This window comes from Hemitrygon akajei, chromosome 1, assembly GCF_048418815.1.
Source record: "Hemitrygon akajei chromosome 1, sHemAka1.3, whole genome shotgun sequence".
NCBI classification, from domain to species: Eukaryota; Metazoa; Chordata; class Chondrichthyes; order Myliobatiformes; family Dasyatidae; genus Hemitrygon; species Hemitrygon akajei.
Window position 1 is genome coordinate 214888053 of NC_133124.1, and position 18180 is coordinate 214906232.

At 43.0% G+C, this 18180-nt stretch overlaps 1 protein-coding gene across 3 annotated transcripts in view; it reads left to right on the forward strand.

The window, feature by feature from the left end:
• LOC140735460 (prosaposin-like) overlaps positions 1-18180 on the forward strand; it is a 112717-nt gene that overhangs the window by 71022 nt on the left and 23515 nt on the right. For all 3 annotated transcript variants that reach the window (XM_073060570.1, XM_073060577.1, XM_073060561.1), the window contains 6 exons: positions 2452-2585; positions 6248-6322; positions 9099-9224; positions 11462-11617; positions 17164-17250; positions 17957-18140. In XM_073060570.1, the coding sequence (XP_072916671.1) occupies positions 2452-2585; positions 6248-6322; positions 9099-9224; positions 11462-11617; positions 17164-17250; positions 17957-18140 (762 nt within the window). The remainder of the gene's footprint in view (positions 1-2451; positions 2586-6247; positions 6323-9098; positions 9225-11461; positions 11618-17163; positions 17251-17956; positions 18141-18180) is intronic.

Genomic DNA, 18180 nt, shown 5'->3' on the forward strand with positions numbered 1-18180 from the left:
ATTAATGTGTCTGAGTTTCAGTTTCTAGCTTGAGCAATTTTAACATGGATCCATTGTTGACTATAAAGGAAATGTTTTGTTTCCAAAGTGAATCCAGCCAGCTCTGATCCAGGTTTTGGACTGGTGCAGATCCCAAGTACACCAGCCAATGGAAATACTGTGGCGACCTAATTACTAGCACACTCGAACCGGCTGACAATTAGCCAGAGTGCAGGCACCAAGGAAGATCACCTCAAGGGGTTTCAAGTACGTGCCTCTCGAGGTATCGGGTGGGGGAGACAGGCTTTAAAGCAAGACTGTGAATTTGAAATAAACTTATTCTTTGATTGCAGTTTATCGACTCCATGTCATTATTTCAGCGCTGCGTGTAGCACACCGCTACAATACCTCATTTAATCTATCCAACAACTTCCCTTTAATATCCTGAAAACTTCAGTCAGACCCCATCATTTTCAAAACTCCAAGAAATCAAATCCTAATATACCAATTCTCCATTTGCAATTTAACTCACAGAGTTGGAATTAGTTCTTTATTGTGTTTATACCACTATAAGAGTTAATCTTGTACACTGTTCCTAGAGATCTCGTCATTACGCAGTACATTGAGGTAGAACAATAACAAACTGCAGAATAAAGTGTAACAGCTACAGAGAAAGTGCAGTGTACGTAGACGATGTGGTGCAAGGTCAAAACAAGGTAGATATGGAGATCAAGAGTCTACTTAATCATACTAAGGAACCATTCAATAATTGTTTAACAGTGTGGTAGAAGCTGTCCTTGAGCCTGGTTGTATTGCAAGTGCTTTCAGGCTTTTTTTGTCCGATGGGAGAGGGGAAAAGAGAGAATGTCTGGGGTAGGAGGGGTCATTGGCTGTTTACTGAGCGAATGAGAAATATGGACAGAGTCCAACAGAGGAGGCTGCGAAGGCCTGAGCAGTGCCCATAAATGTGTAGCTTTGTGGTCAAGTGCAGAGCAGATGCCTTACCAAGCATTCTGATAGGTTGCTTTCTGTGGTGCATCAATTGCAAACCACTGGGTAAGGAGTTTGTATGTTCCCCCTGTGACTGCGTGCGTTTCCTTCGGGTGCTCCGTAGTTTCCACCCACACTGCAAAGACGTACGGATTAGTGAAGGTTAGTAAATTGTGGGCATGCTATGTTGACACTGGAAGCATGGCAACACTTGTGGGCTGTGCCCAACAAATATTCAAACTGTGTTGGTTGTTGATGCAAATGACACATTTCACTGTATGTTTTGATGTACAGTCGGCCCTCCTTATCCGCGAGTTCCGCATGCGCGAATTCAACCAACCGCGAATGGAGAAAACCCGGAAGTGTTCTTCCAGCACTTATTGTTCGAGCATGTACGGACCTTTTTTTCCTTGTCATTATTCCCTAAACAATGCAGTATAACAACTATTTTACATAGCATTTATATTGTATTAGGTATTATAAGTAATCTAGAGCTGATTTAATGTATACGGGAGGATGTGCGTAGGCTACCGTGGATCGGGATCGAAAAAATCGGAAGTTCTCTTACTAAGTAAATCGGAACAAGTACATTCGGTATTATTTAGCATCAGTTAGTCAAACGTTTGTCTTAGTATAAGTATTTATTTTACCTTTCTATGCATAGATAACACTTAAGAACGTATGTTTCAGCACCGGGCTCGGGAACGGAAGTTCCTCAGTTCGATCCAGTGACAGACCGCTCCGAGTGCACTCTCCATCCATGCCTGGTTGATGTGGAGGATCAAAAACCCAAAACTCAATAATTAAACCACTGCATTGCTTAGTAATAATTGTAGCTTTCATCGCGGCAGGGCCTTTCTCACTACATCCTTTAAAATTGTTCCGATCGTTGACCGACTGTAACCTAATGCTTTTCCAATGACTGATGGCATTTCACCTCTTTCCGATTGCTTTATTATTTCCACTTTATTTTCAATCATGATTATTTTCGTGAACAGAAACACTCGCCAGGTCCTAATGTCCACCGCACTGAGACAGGTTAAATAAGATCTGGGGTTCCTCTGGGTCCCAAGGTCCCTACAGGTTGAATAAGGGACTTGAGCATCTGCATTTTTTGGTATCCGCAAGGGGTCCCAGAACCAATCCCTCGCGGATAAGGAGGGCCGACTGTACACGTAACAAACAAAGCTGATCTTTTAATGTCTTGATTATATATTAGTAAGGTTGATGGGGACATGCCAAATTTCTTTAGCTTCCTGAGATACAGGGGTTGGTGAGTTTTCTTGGCTTCTGACAAATCTACTCGAGGCCAATGTATTCTTCCTAAGGTCAGTATGCTGCCCTATACAGATCAATAATTATACTGACACTCTCTCAAATAAAGGCATTGGGAGAGGTAACGGAGGAAATTGGAGGGTCAACCAAAGAATAATTCTCTGATGCTTTGGGTGAACCAATGACTCTTGCTTTCTTCTATCGTAGTTTTGTCTAGTTCTGAGCTGAAGAATGCACAATGTGCTCAAGGCCCAGGATATTACTGTCAAGACCTGAAGAGCGCCCTACAGTGTGGAACAGTCCAGCATTGTTTTCAGACCAAATGGAGAGAGCCAAATGAGGTGAGTGTTCCCATTCTTAGTGGAGGAAGGCTGTCTGTGGTGTCAGTAGCTAATATATGTAACTGGTGCCTTGTCGTGTACTCTACACTTTCAAATCTGCATTACTGCTCTTTGGGTTATTAAGAGTAGTAATTGATTTGGGCAAATTGCTTTCATGGGAGTTGATCTCTTCGAATCTACCCTTAATAAGTTTGAACTCGTCATGAACTCTGAAGCAACTCAGCCTGAAACGTCAACTGTGCATTTCCCTCCATCCAGAGCTTTGTATGTTGCAGCTTCTTCAACCTTTTGTCTTCCTCAGCCAGAATTTTGCTGCTTTGCATTTGCAGGGCCATGACAAAAGCCCAATGGCTCTCCAAACTTTCTTCAGTCTTCACAGAACCAGATAGGATTTTCTTTTATTCATATTGTGCCTGTTTCCACCTACAAAATACTTTGCATCAGTGAATTATGATACATAATTTCAGTTAGCAGCAATCTTTGTGTCCCAGGAAGTCTTCTCATCTCCTTCTTTATAAAGATCCAATGGATACAATTATTCTTAAGACTAGGGAAGTGGATTGCTCATCTCCTGTGGGGAAAGAACTCCATTTTACTGATTAAATATCTTTCTTGCAGTTGCTATTTTTGATGTTTCCCAGTTTAATTTTTGCATTTCCCAGCCTTGTTTCGTATCTTCCTCCACTATCTCCATTCTAATTATAAACACTGAATTTTAAACTATTAAATTTTATAACGTGCCCCTAACTTTATTGTGTGTGGCGATTGGAAGGAAATTATGTTACCTTAACACTCGTCTCTTGTTGGCAGAGTTAAACATGATGTGCATTGGTACAGAGCAGAGGACTATATTTTCTGGAATTTGTTCATTCCGTTGGCTGAATACAGAGTGAATTTAGATGGGAAGCTGCAGAAATGCATCTCACCAAGCCATTGCCTGACAGCTTCAGTGACCTGGGTTTGATCCTGATCCCTGGTGCTGTTTGTGGGTTTGCACGTTTCCCTGTGACTCCATGGGTCTGCTCCCACATTTCAAATCTGTGTGTTGGTGGGTTAATTGGCCACTGTAAAAATTGACCCAAGTTGTGCAGGTGAATCTGGGGGAGGGTTAAAGAGGATGAAGGGTGAATTGTAAATTGAGTTAATGTTAATCAACAGGGAGGATTTCCTGGTGACCAACATTCTAATTCCACTCTCCATTCCAACATGTCAGTTCATGGCCTCCTCTACTGCCATGGTGAGGCCACTCTCAGGATGGAGGAGCAATACCTCACCTCCTATCCTGTTCGGGTTGACTCCGACCTGATAGCATGAGCATTGATAACTCCAACTTATGGCGATTTCTCTCCCACCCTCCCCCCCCCCCCCCTCACCTTTTCTCTTCTCCTCATCTATTTATCACCTCTCTCTGGTGCCCCTCCTTGGCTTTCTTCCGTGGTCCACTCTCCTCTCTACCAGATTCGTCTTCCTTCAGCCTTTTACCTTTCCATCTATCACCCCCCCCCAGTTTCTCACTTCATCCCCCCCTCCCCAGCCTGGTTTCACCTATTTATCACCTTCCAGCTTGTATTCCTCCTTAATCTGGGTTCTTTCCCCTTTCTTTCCAGTCCTAGTGAAGGACCTCAGCCTGAAACATCGACTGTTTATTTTGTGTGTCTTACTGTGGAATTTATGTTTGATTGGTGTAATTGGTCAGTGTGGGCTTGCTAGGTCAAAAGGTTTGTTTCCATGCTGTATGTAACTCTACAATACAGTGATGTGGCTGGTTAATGTTGAAAGTGATTGTAGAAATGATTCCTCTGGAGTCTATAGCACTGAATGCCTGATATAAATTGGCACATTGACCATTACCTTGTGCCAATTACAGTTAATGGATTTCTGATATTTAAAGTACCAACCCAAAGGTCCCAATCCTGATTTCTCAACCAATGTACTTCACTGCCTTATTGTCATCTGATGCACAGAGTCACTTGAAAAGTAGCCACTGGACGAAGCAGTAGTGAGCACAAAGAGTCCTGGAGTTTTGGCCCACGGAGACATCATGAAGTGGGAGGTCTCGGCTTGGATCAAAAAGTTGAAATATTAATCAAGTAAAAGTTGTGAAAATAGAACAACGTGTTAACAGACTGATAAGAGTACTACAAAGCTACACTGAGCAGCTATCTGTGGTCTAAATCTCCTATTTTTGTCAAAAACAAAATAGTGAAGTAATAACAAGGTCTCCATTGGAACATGGTGCCAAACAGGCTCCAACTTCAATCTCTGGCATTTCACTTACCTTTTGCAGTTCAGGCTTGACTATTACCCCCCCCCCCCCCCCCACCCCCAAACCCTCTCAATGTCGGTAGTTTTGACGTTTGATGCTCTTCATTTTGGACAGCTGTTGCTCATCTTACAGCATCATCCAGGTTCGATGGTTCCACTGACCTTCCCACCCCAGCTCCCAAACTCTTCCTGAATTGTCACATGTTCTTTTCCTGCTTGGACCACGGCATGGCTGAACTGTGCTTCAGGTGAACCCTGGCTTTGTTGAAGTTGGTGTGCTGTTGGCAGTGACACCAGCAGATGACTTCTGCCTCCGAGGGTTGGGAAAATCCAGTCATTATCCAGAGCTCTCTGGGGGAGGGGGAGGGAGGCACGTGAATCACCCTGCAGCGGGTGTGCCGTTAGTCACCAGCTTCTCCCACAAAACTCGATGTCCTTTAACATTTCACCCATTGGTTGTTTTCTCAAAAATACTCTGTGAAATTAACATTTCCTGACCTTTGAAAATCAAGAAAAAACGGCTGTGGGTGCTGAAGCCTGAAATGAAAGTAGGAAATGATATTGAAACACTCAGCTGGTCAAGCAGTATCTGTAGAGAGAAAAGCAGTTGATGTTTAAGGTCAGAAAGAGAAAATGTGTCGGTTTTGAGTAGGGGAGAAGGTGGGGGCATGGGAAATGGGTAGAACAAAGTGAATATCTCTGGCTGGTGGTAGAGTAGAGTAGCAGCATAAAGCTTTACAGCACCAGCGATCGCAGTTCAGTCCCCACTGCTGTCTGTGAAGAGTTTATACATTCTTTCCATGAACACGTGGGTTTCCTCCAGGTGCTCCAGTATCCTCCCACAGTCCAAAGGCATACAAAGTAGCATTAGTAAGTTAGCATGCTACGTTGATGTTGAAAGCATGGCGGACAGCCCAGCACGACGCCGAGACTGTTAGGTCGTTCACGCATTTCACTCTGTGAGAAATAAAGCTCATCTCTAATCTTAATCTTTGAGACTAAATGAGTTAATGTGGGAGTATCTCTGTGTGTTTTCTGTGTAATAACAAGGTAGTGAGACACGTCCAGCAGGTCAGACTAATAAAGAAAATCTGAGCTTTAATGGCAGTTCTGATACAGACCAGAAGAATGAGTTACCTGAAGCTGGAGAATTTGGTGTTGATTTTGGAAGGCTGTAAATACAGGCTCGATAGTGCTGCCACAGTCAGTAAATCTGTCCAAACTCACCGTCCCCTATGAGGGGAAGCCTTTTTAAGCATGGTACCCAGTGCTCACCCTAGAGAGGTGAGAGTAGAACATAGGACCAAGTGGAAATAGTTTAACATCTTATTTTGTCTCCCGTGTAAGGCTGCAGCGCAAAGCACTAAGATTCATGTTCGTGTTGTTTTTTCTTTCAGGCGGCTGACCTTTGTGAAATGTGTAAGAAGTTTCTCGGGGAGGTTGTCACTATGCTGAAGGAAAAGGCTGTGCAGGTACTGTACCCTTGACTGTCACACTTCCAACTCATTCTGGCCAGAATCTGGAGACAGCCAGTATTTTGGCTGAACATCGATAGCTGTCATTTAAAATGTTCAGCCAACTCTTAGAGTTGCCAACAAACCTTTCAAAGGAGCAACAATAGTGTGGCAATCTGGCGAATGCTGGTACTCAATGAGTGTAACTTTGCTGCCTCCTCTGCTCATTTACCATCTCATACTTTGCTAGAACAAGTGTTAAAGGAGCTCGGGATCTACAGAAGCCCATCCTCACCATTGTGTGTACTGGCATAGCATAGCAGTGTACATACCTCCTGTACTTAATGAAGTGGCTACTGAGTGTATGTTCGTGGTCTGCTGCTGTTCCTTAGCCCATTCACTTCAAGGTTCGATGCATTGTGCATTCAGAGATGGTCTTTTGCACACCACTGTTGTAACATGTAGTTATTTGAATTACTGTTGTCTTTCTGGCAGCTTGAACCAGTCTGACTTCTCTCATTAACAGAGCATTTTTGCCCACAGAACTGCCACACTGGATGTTTTCCACAGTCTCTGTAAACACTAGAGACTGTTGTGCATGAACATCCCAGGAGATCAGCAGTTTCTGAAATACTCACACCACCCTGTCTGGCACACGTAACCATTCCACGGTCAAAATCACATTTCTTCCCCATTCTGATGTTTGGTCTGAACATCTTGGCCATGCCGGCATGTTTTTATGCATTGTGTTGCTGCCACGGGATTGGCTGATTCGATATTTGCATTAATGAGCAGATGACCTAATAAAGTAGCCACTGAGAGAACATGTGAAAGTACAGAGTGTTAGCACCCATCTGGGTATCTGCCCCTTCAAGGGAAATGGGGGTGGGGGGGAATCCATCATCCATTGTCAGAACACCAATTAACAATCAAAGTACTTAAATGTTTAGGGTTGGAAAAGAGTCCCCAAATTACCTTAACTCTTGGTAGTGTTAAAGTCGAATCTGAATAAAACTCGAGGAGACCAGTTTCTTATAGTTACCACAGTTTATTGCGCACCCTCCTGCAGGAGTCTGAGACCTAGTTGTCAAAGGGGAGGCATGTAAGTACTGCCACCATCCAACAAGTGGGCCCCCTCTCTCCAGTTACAGCCGTATATTTATACATAGTAAGCCCCATACCTTACTGTTGCAAGCTGTCATTTGAACTGGTACATCCACTAAGTCTGTTGGTGCGAAACGTAGTTACAGATAAGAGAGTCTGCTAGATCAAGGCTTAATTACAGATGGATGTGCTTTCCAGTCCTCATCAGTTATTCCCTTTGCTAGACCCTGATTTAATTACAGATGAATGTTCATTCCTGTCCTTATCGGTAAGTCCTCCTTTCCCTACTCAAACGAGGGTACAATATACAATGTTATCAAACCCTCAGTGTCTCTCTGCAAAGGAGAACTAGAATAAGCAGGTTTTAGCTAACTGCCGAAAACAGAGCTTACTTCAGTTCAAAGATTCCTATTCAGTCCCAATTATTCTTTTAGCCAGAGGTTACATAGGTTCAAAATGACTTTTTTATATCCCCAATTTCTCATTGGAACACCGGTCATAATGTAACCTTTTTTGGGAGAGATAATGGATTCTGGTGTTATGCCTTTTAACTCCTGTTCATTCTCCTTAAGTGAATAAGAGGTGATGTCACCATGAAGAGACTTCAGTGTAGGCAATCATTCCAGTCGATGCAGTGCTCTGTTAACCCACGGTATTCCAGAGTGCTATTGTTGACTGACCTAAAAGTAGACCCTGAGTGATGGACAGGATTCTTTCCATTCTGTTCCATGTAAACACTCAAACTAGGCGAGGCAAATAAATCCCAGCTACTGTTCAAGTTTGTTGTCATTCAGCCGTACAATACAGTATGTGTACTGCCAAATGAAACAATGTTCCTCCAAAGAGCAAACACGAGGAAATCTGCAGATGCTGGAAATTCAAACAACAACACACACAAAATGCTGGTGGAACACAGCAGGCCAGGCTGCATCTATTTAAGCAATAAAGAGATCCAGAGCAGGCAGAAGACCAGAGCAGGGTGTCCATGAAGAGGAGGAAGGTTGAAGATGGGAGAAGGGGTCATCGGTGGGGGTAGGAGAGTCCTTGCTGCCTGGCCTGCTGTGTTCCACCAGTATTTTGTGTGTGTTGTTTCAATGTTCCTCCAAGGCAGGGTGTACAACATAGTACATGTAACTCACACTCAACACATAGTAATATTACCCCAAATAATAAAATATATTCCAGAAGATTGACTTTTAGCATAAGGTGTATTGATGGCACTAACTTAAAAAGTAAACAGTGTAATGAAGGCTATTGGCTTTTCATGTGTGATGGCAGTGAGTTCAGTAGTCTGTCAGCCTGGGAGAAGAAGCTCTTTTCCTGTCCTGACAGTCGTTGTCCTAATGCTACAGTACTTCGTGCCTGATGGTAGGGGTTTCAAAAGATTTGTGTGATGGATAGGAGAGATCCCCGACAATGCTAAGGGCCCTGCACTTCTGATAAACAGCACAATATTGGTTTCGACAGGTTAAGTTGCACCCGTATCTGTCCCTAATTCCTCTGACACTCTGTGGATCTTCCTGGACTTGTTGAAGTATGGAGGGAGTTGAGCAGAGAATTCTCCATCACGGATTGAGATGCTGGGATCTGGGATTTGAGATTTGGGTCATTCGGACCATGGTGTTTCTCGTTTATGCATTGCCTGTGTGCCCTGTGCTTACCGTTCACTCGGTTCCTATCTATTTTTCAGGATGCTGTGAAAGATGCTTTACACAAAGGATGCTCACTGATCCCAATAAAATCATTTGCAGACCAGTGTAATGAGTATGTTGATGCATACCTTCCCCTGGCATTTCAATTCATCGAGAGCGAACTGGTGAGTAACAGTGGATGATGCAGAGTGCTCGTGACCATCCCACACTTCTATAAATAGCAATTCACAGTCGTCGTCTTGAGTTGAGATAATTCGCTCCATAGATGCTGTCTGACCTGCTGAGTTCCTCAGGCATTTTGTGTGTGACTCCAGCGTTCAGCATTTAATTGTCTGTATTTCTGCTTTTGTCCAGCACTTCATTCAATAGCAAGCAACGGTGACCTTCACTTCAGGTTTCACTGTTGCCATAAAAAGGCTGGAAATGGAACTTGAAACTGTTCTGGTTCTCATCCATGGGTGTGTGAAATTGGATACCTTTTGCCAATTTTTAGCAACCACCAAAACTGGTTCTGCTTTAGAGCCAGGTTCTTCTCTTCCTGATGTTGCAACGTGCAGCTACCCAAGCTTAAAAATAGCTTTTTTTTTGTTTTGAACGATAGATTATCTTGTGTCTGCAATTCAAAGTAACACATACAAAACACTGGAGGACTCAGCAAGTCAGGCAGCATCTATAGAGAGGAATAAAGAGTTGACATTTCCGGCTAAGACCATTGATCAGGTTTGCAGTTCAATGTTGTTGCCTCCTTGGCCAACGTTCCTTGCTTCATTGCTAGTGTTCAACACTAAAACGAAAAGGGCATCTGTTCCTCAATTTAGTGCTGAGAGGCTTCAAATGTTACTATCTCACTTTCCAATTTCAAGGGAATGCAGATGCTGGAATCAGGAGCAACACTAAATCTGCGGGTGGAAGTCAGCAGGTCATGTTGTGCCTATACGATGAAAGGAATTGTGGCTGTTTTGGGTTAAACCTGCATTAGCTCCTGATGTTGAAACAGTGATGATTCCTTTCCTCTTGTAGATGCTCCTGAACCTGCTGAGTTTCTCCAGCAGATTGTTTATTGCTTCAGTTTTTGATCATTCCATATAATGAATTTGGATGGGACTTGACAACAACCATTAAAAATCTCTAAAACTGTGAAGGAAAAGTTTTTAAAGTTCAAAGTAAATTTTTTATCAAAGTACATTTATGTCACCATGTACAGCTCTGTGATTCATTTCTTTGTGGGCATACTCAATAAATCTATAGCATAATAACCATAACAGAACCAATGAAACACCACACCAACTTGGCGTTCAACCAGTGCAGAAAAGACAAGACTGTGCAAATAAAAAAGAAAAAATAATAATAAGTAATTAAGCAATAAATATCCAGAACAAATGAAATATCCAGACCTTGAAGGTGAGTCTATTGGATGTGGGAATATTTCAATGATGGAGCAAATGAAGTTGATTGATGTTATCCCCTTTGGTTCAAGAGCCTGATGGTTGAAGGGTAGTAACTGTTCCTGAACCTGGCAGTGTGAGTCCTGAGGCTGAAGAGTGTTGCGGTCAATTCTGGTCTCCGTATTTGAGGAAAAATATACTGGCTTTGGAGATGATGCAGAGGATGTTCACCAGGTTCATCCTAGAGATGAGGGCATTAGGATGAGGAGAGAATGAGTTGCTAGAATTCAGAAGAATGAGAGGGGATTTTATAGAAACGTATAAAATTATGAAAGTGATAATTAAGATCGAGGTAAGAAATTTTTTCAACTAGTAACTAGAAGACATAGGCTCGAGATTCGGAGGAATAAATTTAGGACAGAGATGAGGAGAAACTGCTTTTCCCACAGAGTAGTGAATCTGAGAGTCTTTGCCCAGGGAAAAGCTGCACAGGTTACCTCATGAAATATATTTTTAAAATGCAGATTTTTGCATAACAGGGGAACTAAAGATTATGGGAAAAGGGCAAGTAAGTGGAGCTGAGTACACAGCCAGATCAGCTGTGATCTTATTTTATTTAATGACAGAGCAGGCTCGATGGGCCAGATGGTCTACTCCTGATCCTAGTTCTTGGGTCCTTATGAAAGGATGGTATTACACTTGTACACAGTTCAGGCCACCTGAAATCCATGCAAGCTTGTGAGACAGACCAAGAAGGCAGACTGGTTAGGAAGAAAAGTTGTGTCAACTTACCTGCATGTGTTCACTGTTTTCAAAATTTACTGAACCCAAACTGACCATTTGGCCATGGGGAAGGATCTCAAACTGAAATGTTGACTGTCCACCTCCCCTCCCTCCTCAGATACTGCTGACCTGCTTTCTTCCAGCAGCTTGTATTTTTGCAGGTCAGCAAGAGATTGTGAGAAGTTTCTGCCGCAGTTTGCTCCGTGCTTACTTTGTGTCTTGGTCTCTGGCAGAAACCAGAGATGGTGTGCTCCGCTCTGGGACTGTGCAAGTCTCTGTCACAGTTTCCCCAGCAGGAAGTGCGCTCCAACGCCATCCCTGAGCAGCAACCAAGCCTGGCCCACCTGCTTCCATCTCGACTGTATCCTGCAAGCCGGATACCTCAGCAGGTAAGATGAAGTTTAATCAAATGAATTGGGATTGAATTCAACTCTTGAGGAAATGAATGAGATTATTCAGGCTTCCACCACTTGGTTGTCATAATGGAAGGGTTTACTTCACTTCGGACCATCTGGGGGAGAGGCGCAGAGTGCGAGAGGGACTAGCAGTTCTGATTGAGGCACAGATGTTTTGAGTTAAAGGTTTGCTCCCAAGATTTGAGCAAGTAATCTAGGCTGCTACTTCAGTGTGGCACTAGCAAATTATGCCCAGGAAGAAGCTGAGAACAATTTTCATTGATTGCCCGTGCCTGCACATGATATCATTCATATGCCTATCTAAGAGCCTCTTAAACACCTGTCATACTTGCCTCCACTACCACCCCTACTGGTGCATTCCAGGCACCCACACTTAGCCTTTATAATTTAAAAAAAAAAGCTTGTCCCATACATTACCTTGAACTTGCCCTCTCTCTCTCTCCTTAAATGCATCCCTTTAGTATTTGATTTTTCAATGCCTGGGGAAAAGATACCGGGTGCCTTCTCTATCTTTGCCCCTCGCAATCACAATCTTGCACATTTCTGTTAGGTCTCCCCTCAGCTTCCACTGCCGCAGAGAAAAATCCCAAGTTTGTCCAGCCTCTCCTTATAGCATGTGCCCTCTAACCTAGCATCCTGGTGAATCTCTTCTGCAGCTTCTCCAAAAACGTCACATCCTTCCTAGAATTGGGCAACCAGGATTGAATGTAATATTCTGGATGCGGGCTAGCTGGAGTTTTAAGGCTATAATATAACTTCCCGGCTCTTGAAGTGAATGCCCTGACTAATAAAGGCAAGCGTGCTATGCGCCTTCTTTAGCACCCTATCAACCTGGGTAGCCACTTTCAGGGAGCCTTGGACTTACACCCCAACGTCACTCTCTGCATCAGCACTGTTGCCATTAACAGTATGCCATCCCTGTATACCATCAACATATACTCGCTGTTCTCTGTGGCAATCTTTCACAATAATTGCTAACTATCTCTTTAAGAGCATTATAATTTACACTTGGACCTTGCTATATATAACTTTTTACAGTACTGTAGAGGTCTGTCTGCTCCATACCAATGAGGGTCGAACTTCCCAATTAGCACCCACTACTTTCACAAGCTTGTGAGTGTTTGTTTATCATTATTCGATTGTTAGATCTAGTCTTTGCTGGCAAGTCCAATGTTAGTTGCTCCTCGTTGACCTAGATGTCAGTTAGGAACCAACCACATCGCCACGGATTTGACCACAATTTCCTAACAGATGTCAGTAATAACGGATGGGGTTTTACAATAACATGGTCACAGCTACTGATGCTAACACTCGGGCTTAATTACTGGAATTTTAATACCTGCCCTCTTGCGCTGGTAACTTGACTCTGTCTTTGGATCTGATCTCTGTGATACCTCATCCCCCGTGACTGGAGGATCTGAGCAGGGTATAACTTAGCAATGCTGTATCCTCCCAGCCTCTCACTTCATCCTCCTACCCACCTTCCCCCTCACCGGATCTCACCTATCACCCCCCTAGCTTCTTACTTCATCCCTCTTTCCCCCAAACAGTCCACTTGGGCCCTCACCTGGCTTCACCTATCATCCGCCAGCTGGTACTCCTTCTCCTTCAACCCTCCCCCAGCCCTGAAGAAGGGTTTAGGCCCAAAACTTTGCGTGTTTATTTCCCTGCATAGATGTCGTCTCACCTGCTGACAATCCCGAGTTGTGTTTGTTGCTCTGGATTTCCAGCATCTGCAGAATCTCTTGATTCTTTGTTCCTTGTCCAAACATAATCTAATTTTTTTTTACAGTTTACTGGAATTCAAAGGTTTCAAAGGTACATTTAATGTCAGAGAAATGTATACAATACACATCCTGAAATCAACACGTACAAACAAGCTGGGGGAACATCCTGAAATAAGGTGTCTCCATTTCACAGTGAGACGGGAGACAGAACAAACAACTCACTGGTTTACAGTGTTAAAAGTCCTTTGCGCCACTTTTTCCGAGCTCTGTGCCCAAAGATCTCGGGTCTCTGGGCACGCAGCCTTAGATCTTCCATCTGCCATGACAAACCGACCTCCTGTCCGGACACCGACCTTCGATTTGCCCGTCCCCAGAGCCACGAAATCTTGACCCTCCGAAGGCGAGCTAGGCTCTTAGGCCGAGCCCTTGGCGTGCCGAATAATGGCCAGTTGTGAAACCTGAGAACAGGTCCCAGTCCCGCAAAGGACTGTAGTCGGCGTGTAACTCCAGATCAGCGTCTTCAAAAGAACCCTGAAAGAGAAAAGATGGAAATAGAGCTGTTTCTGAAGATGCAAGCAAAGGAGTCGCCGTTAGGCATCATTAATCCTCCTAAGCTCCTCCTCCCTCTCTTGCTATTAATACTGTAACACATCAAAAAGTTTACTTAAAAAAAACTGCAACCCTGCCTCATAGTTCCTTCGTTGGTCAGAGATTGAGTTCAAAAGCCTTGAGGTTATCTTGCAGCCTTTAAATTTCTAGATAGATCACATTTGGGAGTACTGTGTTGTGGTCAGATACGGAAGCTTTAGAGAGGGTGAGATGAGATTTACCAGGATGCTACTTGGATTAAAGAGCATATTTTAAGAGAATATGTTAGAGCTTTTCTCATTGGAGCAAAGGAGGATGGGAGGACATGCATAAGATGATAAAGAGGCATAGATAGTGAACAGCCACAATCTTTTTCCCGGGGTAACAATAACAAGAAGACATAATTTTAATTGAATAGAGGGAAGTATAGGGGAAATATCAGAGGTAGTTTTTTTTTACTCTAGAGAGTTAAGTGCATGGAACGCAACTGTTGTGGGTGATGGTAGAGGCAGGTAAGTAGGGGCATTTAAGTGACTCTTGGCCATATGGATGAATGAAAAACGGAGGGCTATGTGGGAGGGAAGGGTTAGATTTATCGTGGAATAGGTTAAAATGTTGGCACATCTGTGCTGTACTGTTCTGTTCTATAAAATGGGAGAAGTGGTTGGTCACTGGGCCCTCGAGCCCACCCTCCTAGCCACTGTGATGTGGCATCTCAACCGTCCTTCTGCCTTCGCAGATGCTGCCAGACCCATTAGTTCCTCCAGCAGTTTGTTTTTTTTTTAAATAGAAATCCTTGGCTCTATGGTAATGGCAAAACATTTTGGGATCTGATGTTCCATGTTGTCCTGGAATATCTGGTTGGTTGAATTATTTATTTATTGATTGATTGAGATACAGCACAGAGTAGGCCCTTCCAGCCCTTCGAGCTGTGCTGCCTAGCAACTCCGGATTTCACCCTACCCTAAGCACAGGACAATTTACAACGACCAATTAACCTAACAACCAGTACGTCTTTTGAATTTGGGAGGAAACCGGAGCGCCTGGAGGAAATCTGCACAGTCACAGGGAGAATGGCAGGAGTTTAACCCATTCACTGGTACTGTAAAGCGTTGTTCTAACCACTGTGCCACCCCAATTTTGAGCTGCTAAATCTATTCTAAGTCTACCTGATGTGTACAATAAGAGTAATGTAGACGCCAATGAAAGTTGCCCTCAATGTGAGGATGAGAGAGAATCCAAAACTTGCTTTGACTGTCTTTCTACTAATACCACCTTCGACAACTGTATCAATGACTCTGTCATACATTCTCCCTTTAGGATAGCAGCCCAGTTTGTTAGTTTTCCTTCAGTCAATACTTCTGATGTTTAAAATAAATTTATTATAGTACGTGTTTATCACTCTATCCTCCAAGTGCTGTTTATAATTGGAGTGGTAAGCCTAACAAATGTTAGTTGGCAGATACTTTGTCAAAGGCTTGTTTGCTGAGGTCTTTGAGAGATCCCTTTCCTGAAAACTGAAGCAGTGTTACTTCAGAATCTTGCATTAGAGACCTTGGAACATAGAAGTTCGAGAGATTTGAAAGAAGTACAGTTGGCCCTCCTTATCTGTGGATTCTGCATGTGCGATTTCAACCAACAGCGGATCGGGAAAACCCAGAAGTTCTCTCTCCAGCACTCGTAGTTTGAGCATGTACAGACTATTTTTTCTTGTCGTTATTCCCTAAACGTGTAGCAACTATTTACATAGAATTCACATTGTATTATAAGTAATCTAGAGATTATTTTAAAGTACAGGCAGTCCCTGGGTTATGAATGATTTCTGTTCCTGAGTCCGTCTTTAAGTCAGATTTGAAGTCGGAACAGGTACATCTGGTATTATTTAGCGTCAGTTAGTCAAACGTTTTTCTTAGTATATAGTATATATTTTACCTTTCTATGCATATAAAACTTAAGAAACATACGTATTTCAATAATTAAACCACTGCGTTGCTTAGTAATAATTGTAGCTTTCATCGGGGCAGGGCCTTTCACATGCTCCATTAAAATTGTTCCGATCGTTGACCAATTGTAGCCCAATGCTTTTCCAGTGACCGGTGGCATTTCACCTCTTTCTGATCGCTTTATTACTTCCACCTTATTTTCAATCGTGATCGTGATTATTTTCATGAACAGAAACGCTGCGGATTCAGAGCTGCGCCAGGTCCTAAAGACCACTGCACTGAGCCAGGTTAAATAAAATCTGGCGTTCTGCTGGGTCCTAAAGACCACCGCACTGAGCCAGGTTAAATAAAATCTGGCGTTCCGCTGGGTCCTAAAGACCACTGCACTGAGCCAAGTTAAATAAGGGACTTGAGCTTCCATGATTTTTGGTATCTGCGGGGGAGTCCCAGAACCAATCCCCCGTGGATAAGGAGGGCCAACTGTATACAAAATTAAGAGGGTTATAGATAGGGTAAAAATGCAAGCACACTCTTTCCACTGAGATTGGGTGGACTGCAGTGGAAAACTAGAGGTCATGGTTTAAGGGTGAAAGGTGAAAAGTTTAAGGGGAACATGAGGGAGAACTTCACTCAGAGGGTTGTGACAGTGTGGAACAAGCTGCCAGTGTGAGTGGTGCATACAAGCTTAATTTCAATGTTTAAGAGAAGCTTGGATAGGTACATGGATTGGAGAGCTATTGTTGATCAGAGTAGGCAGTTTAAATGGTTTGATACCGACTAGATGGGCCAGAGGGCCTGTTTCTGTGCTGTACTTTTCTAAGATACGATGACCTGCTGCAGTGATGCATGCTTTAAAGAAATAGGAGATCGAAGTGAGATAAAATTTTTAATTGTGACATGTCCAAGTAGTGGAAGTCTGAATAATCTCAGCCATTCCCTCAGAGTTGAATTCACTCTCAAATGAGTGGATTAAACATTCATGGTGAGTGAAATGAGTAGTAGAACAGATGTAAACAGATTGGAAACATGTATTTGTACAAAATACTTTTAATATACCTGATAATTATAGCTGGGGATCTTTGAGAGTAAAATGCAGAACTGATAATGACTAAGATGGTCTTCTGAGATTGAGATATAATGTTCAAACAAAAAGTGTATCACACTGTACTCCACTTGATTTAGGGACACTTCATTTGTGAAGTATAAAATCTATTCCCTGCATCTTGGGGTACAAAGGTATAAAATTCTGTCTATTTAACAGGAAGGATTTTCCCAGTTGCCCCAATGTGAATTGTGTCTACTTATAGTGGAAAAGCTGCTCAGCATGCTTCCAGAAGAAAAAACTGAGGTGAGTTGCTTTTTCCAGATAAAAGATCCCAAGAAACAGTAATTCCTGAAATCCATAAAACCCAAACATGTATTGACCAACAAACTTATCTGTATCTGGAAACCATTTAATATCTTTAAAGCATTTAGCTGGAACTTTTGTTCCCCCTCTCCAATGGGCCTTTTTCCAGCTGGTGATCCATGACTAGTGTTCACAAGGATCTTTACTGTTAACCTCTGCTGGGTGCCCAAAACATTGACTGTTTAGTCCCCTCTGTATATGCTGTCTTACGTGCTGAATCCCTCCAGCATTTTGTGTGTGTTATTCTGGACTTCCAGCATCTGCTGAATCTCTCGTGTTTATAATTATCGGGTTATTTAGTTCTGCACAACATTGTGGGCCTGTTCCTGTGTTGTACTGTTCTCTGTTTGTGTGTGTGAGAGAGACTTTCTCTAATGATGCTAAATCCATCGTGGGCCAATGTCCTTTCTCTTACTGAGCACTTTACTCCTTGTTCAGTCAGTGCTGATTTCTCCTTGCTGCAGTATCTTTTTACCACCGAGCTAGCGTGTGTCTCAACTTTACTGTTTTTAAGATAAAAATAAGTTTCAGAGGGTGACTGGGCTTCCTCTCTGTATTTGAAAGCGCAGGAACTGAAAGTCACTGGTGGGACTGCAGAGGTTTCCATATTGGCTTAAAGTGGTAATAAACTGATTCTTCTGTTTAGAGTGCTATCATCCATCTGCTTGATGAGATCTGCTCCCACCTGCCAGAAAGCGTTTCTAAAGAATGCAAAGATTTCGTGGATAAGTATGGAAGAGAAGTCATTGAAATGCTAATCAATCGAATAGCTCCCCAAACTGTGTGTATGACTCTCCACCTCTGCATTGCCACGGATGCAGAGAGCTCAGGTATTGTCCACAGCACGGTAATCTACGTGACTTAAAGTCC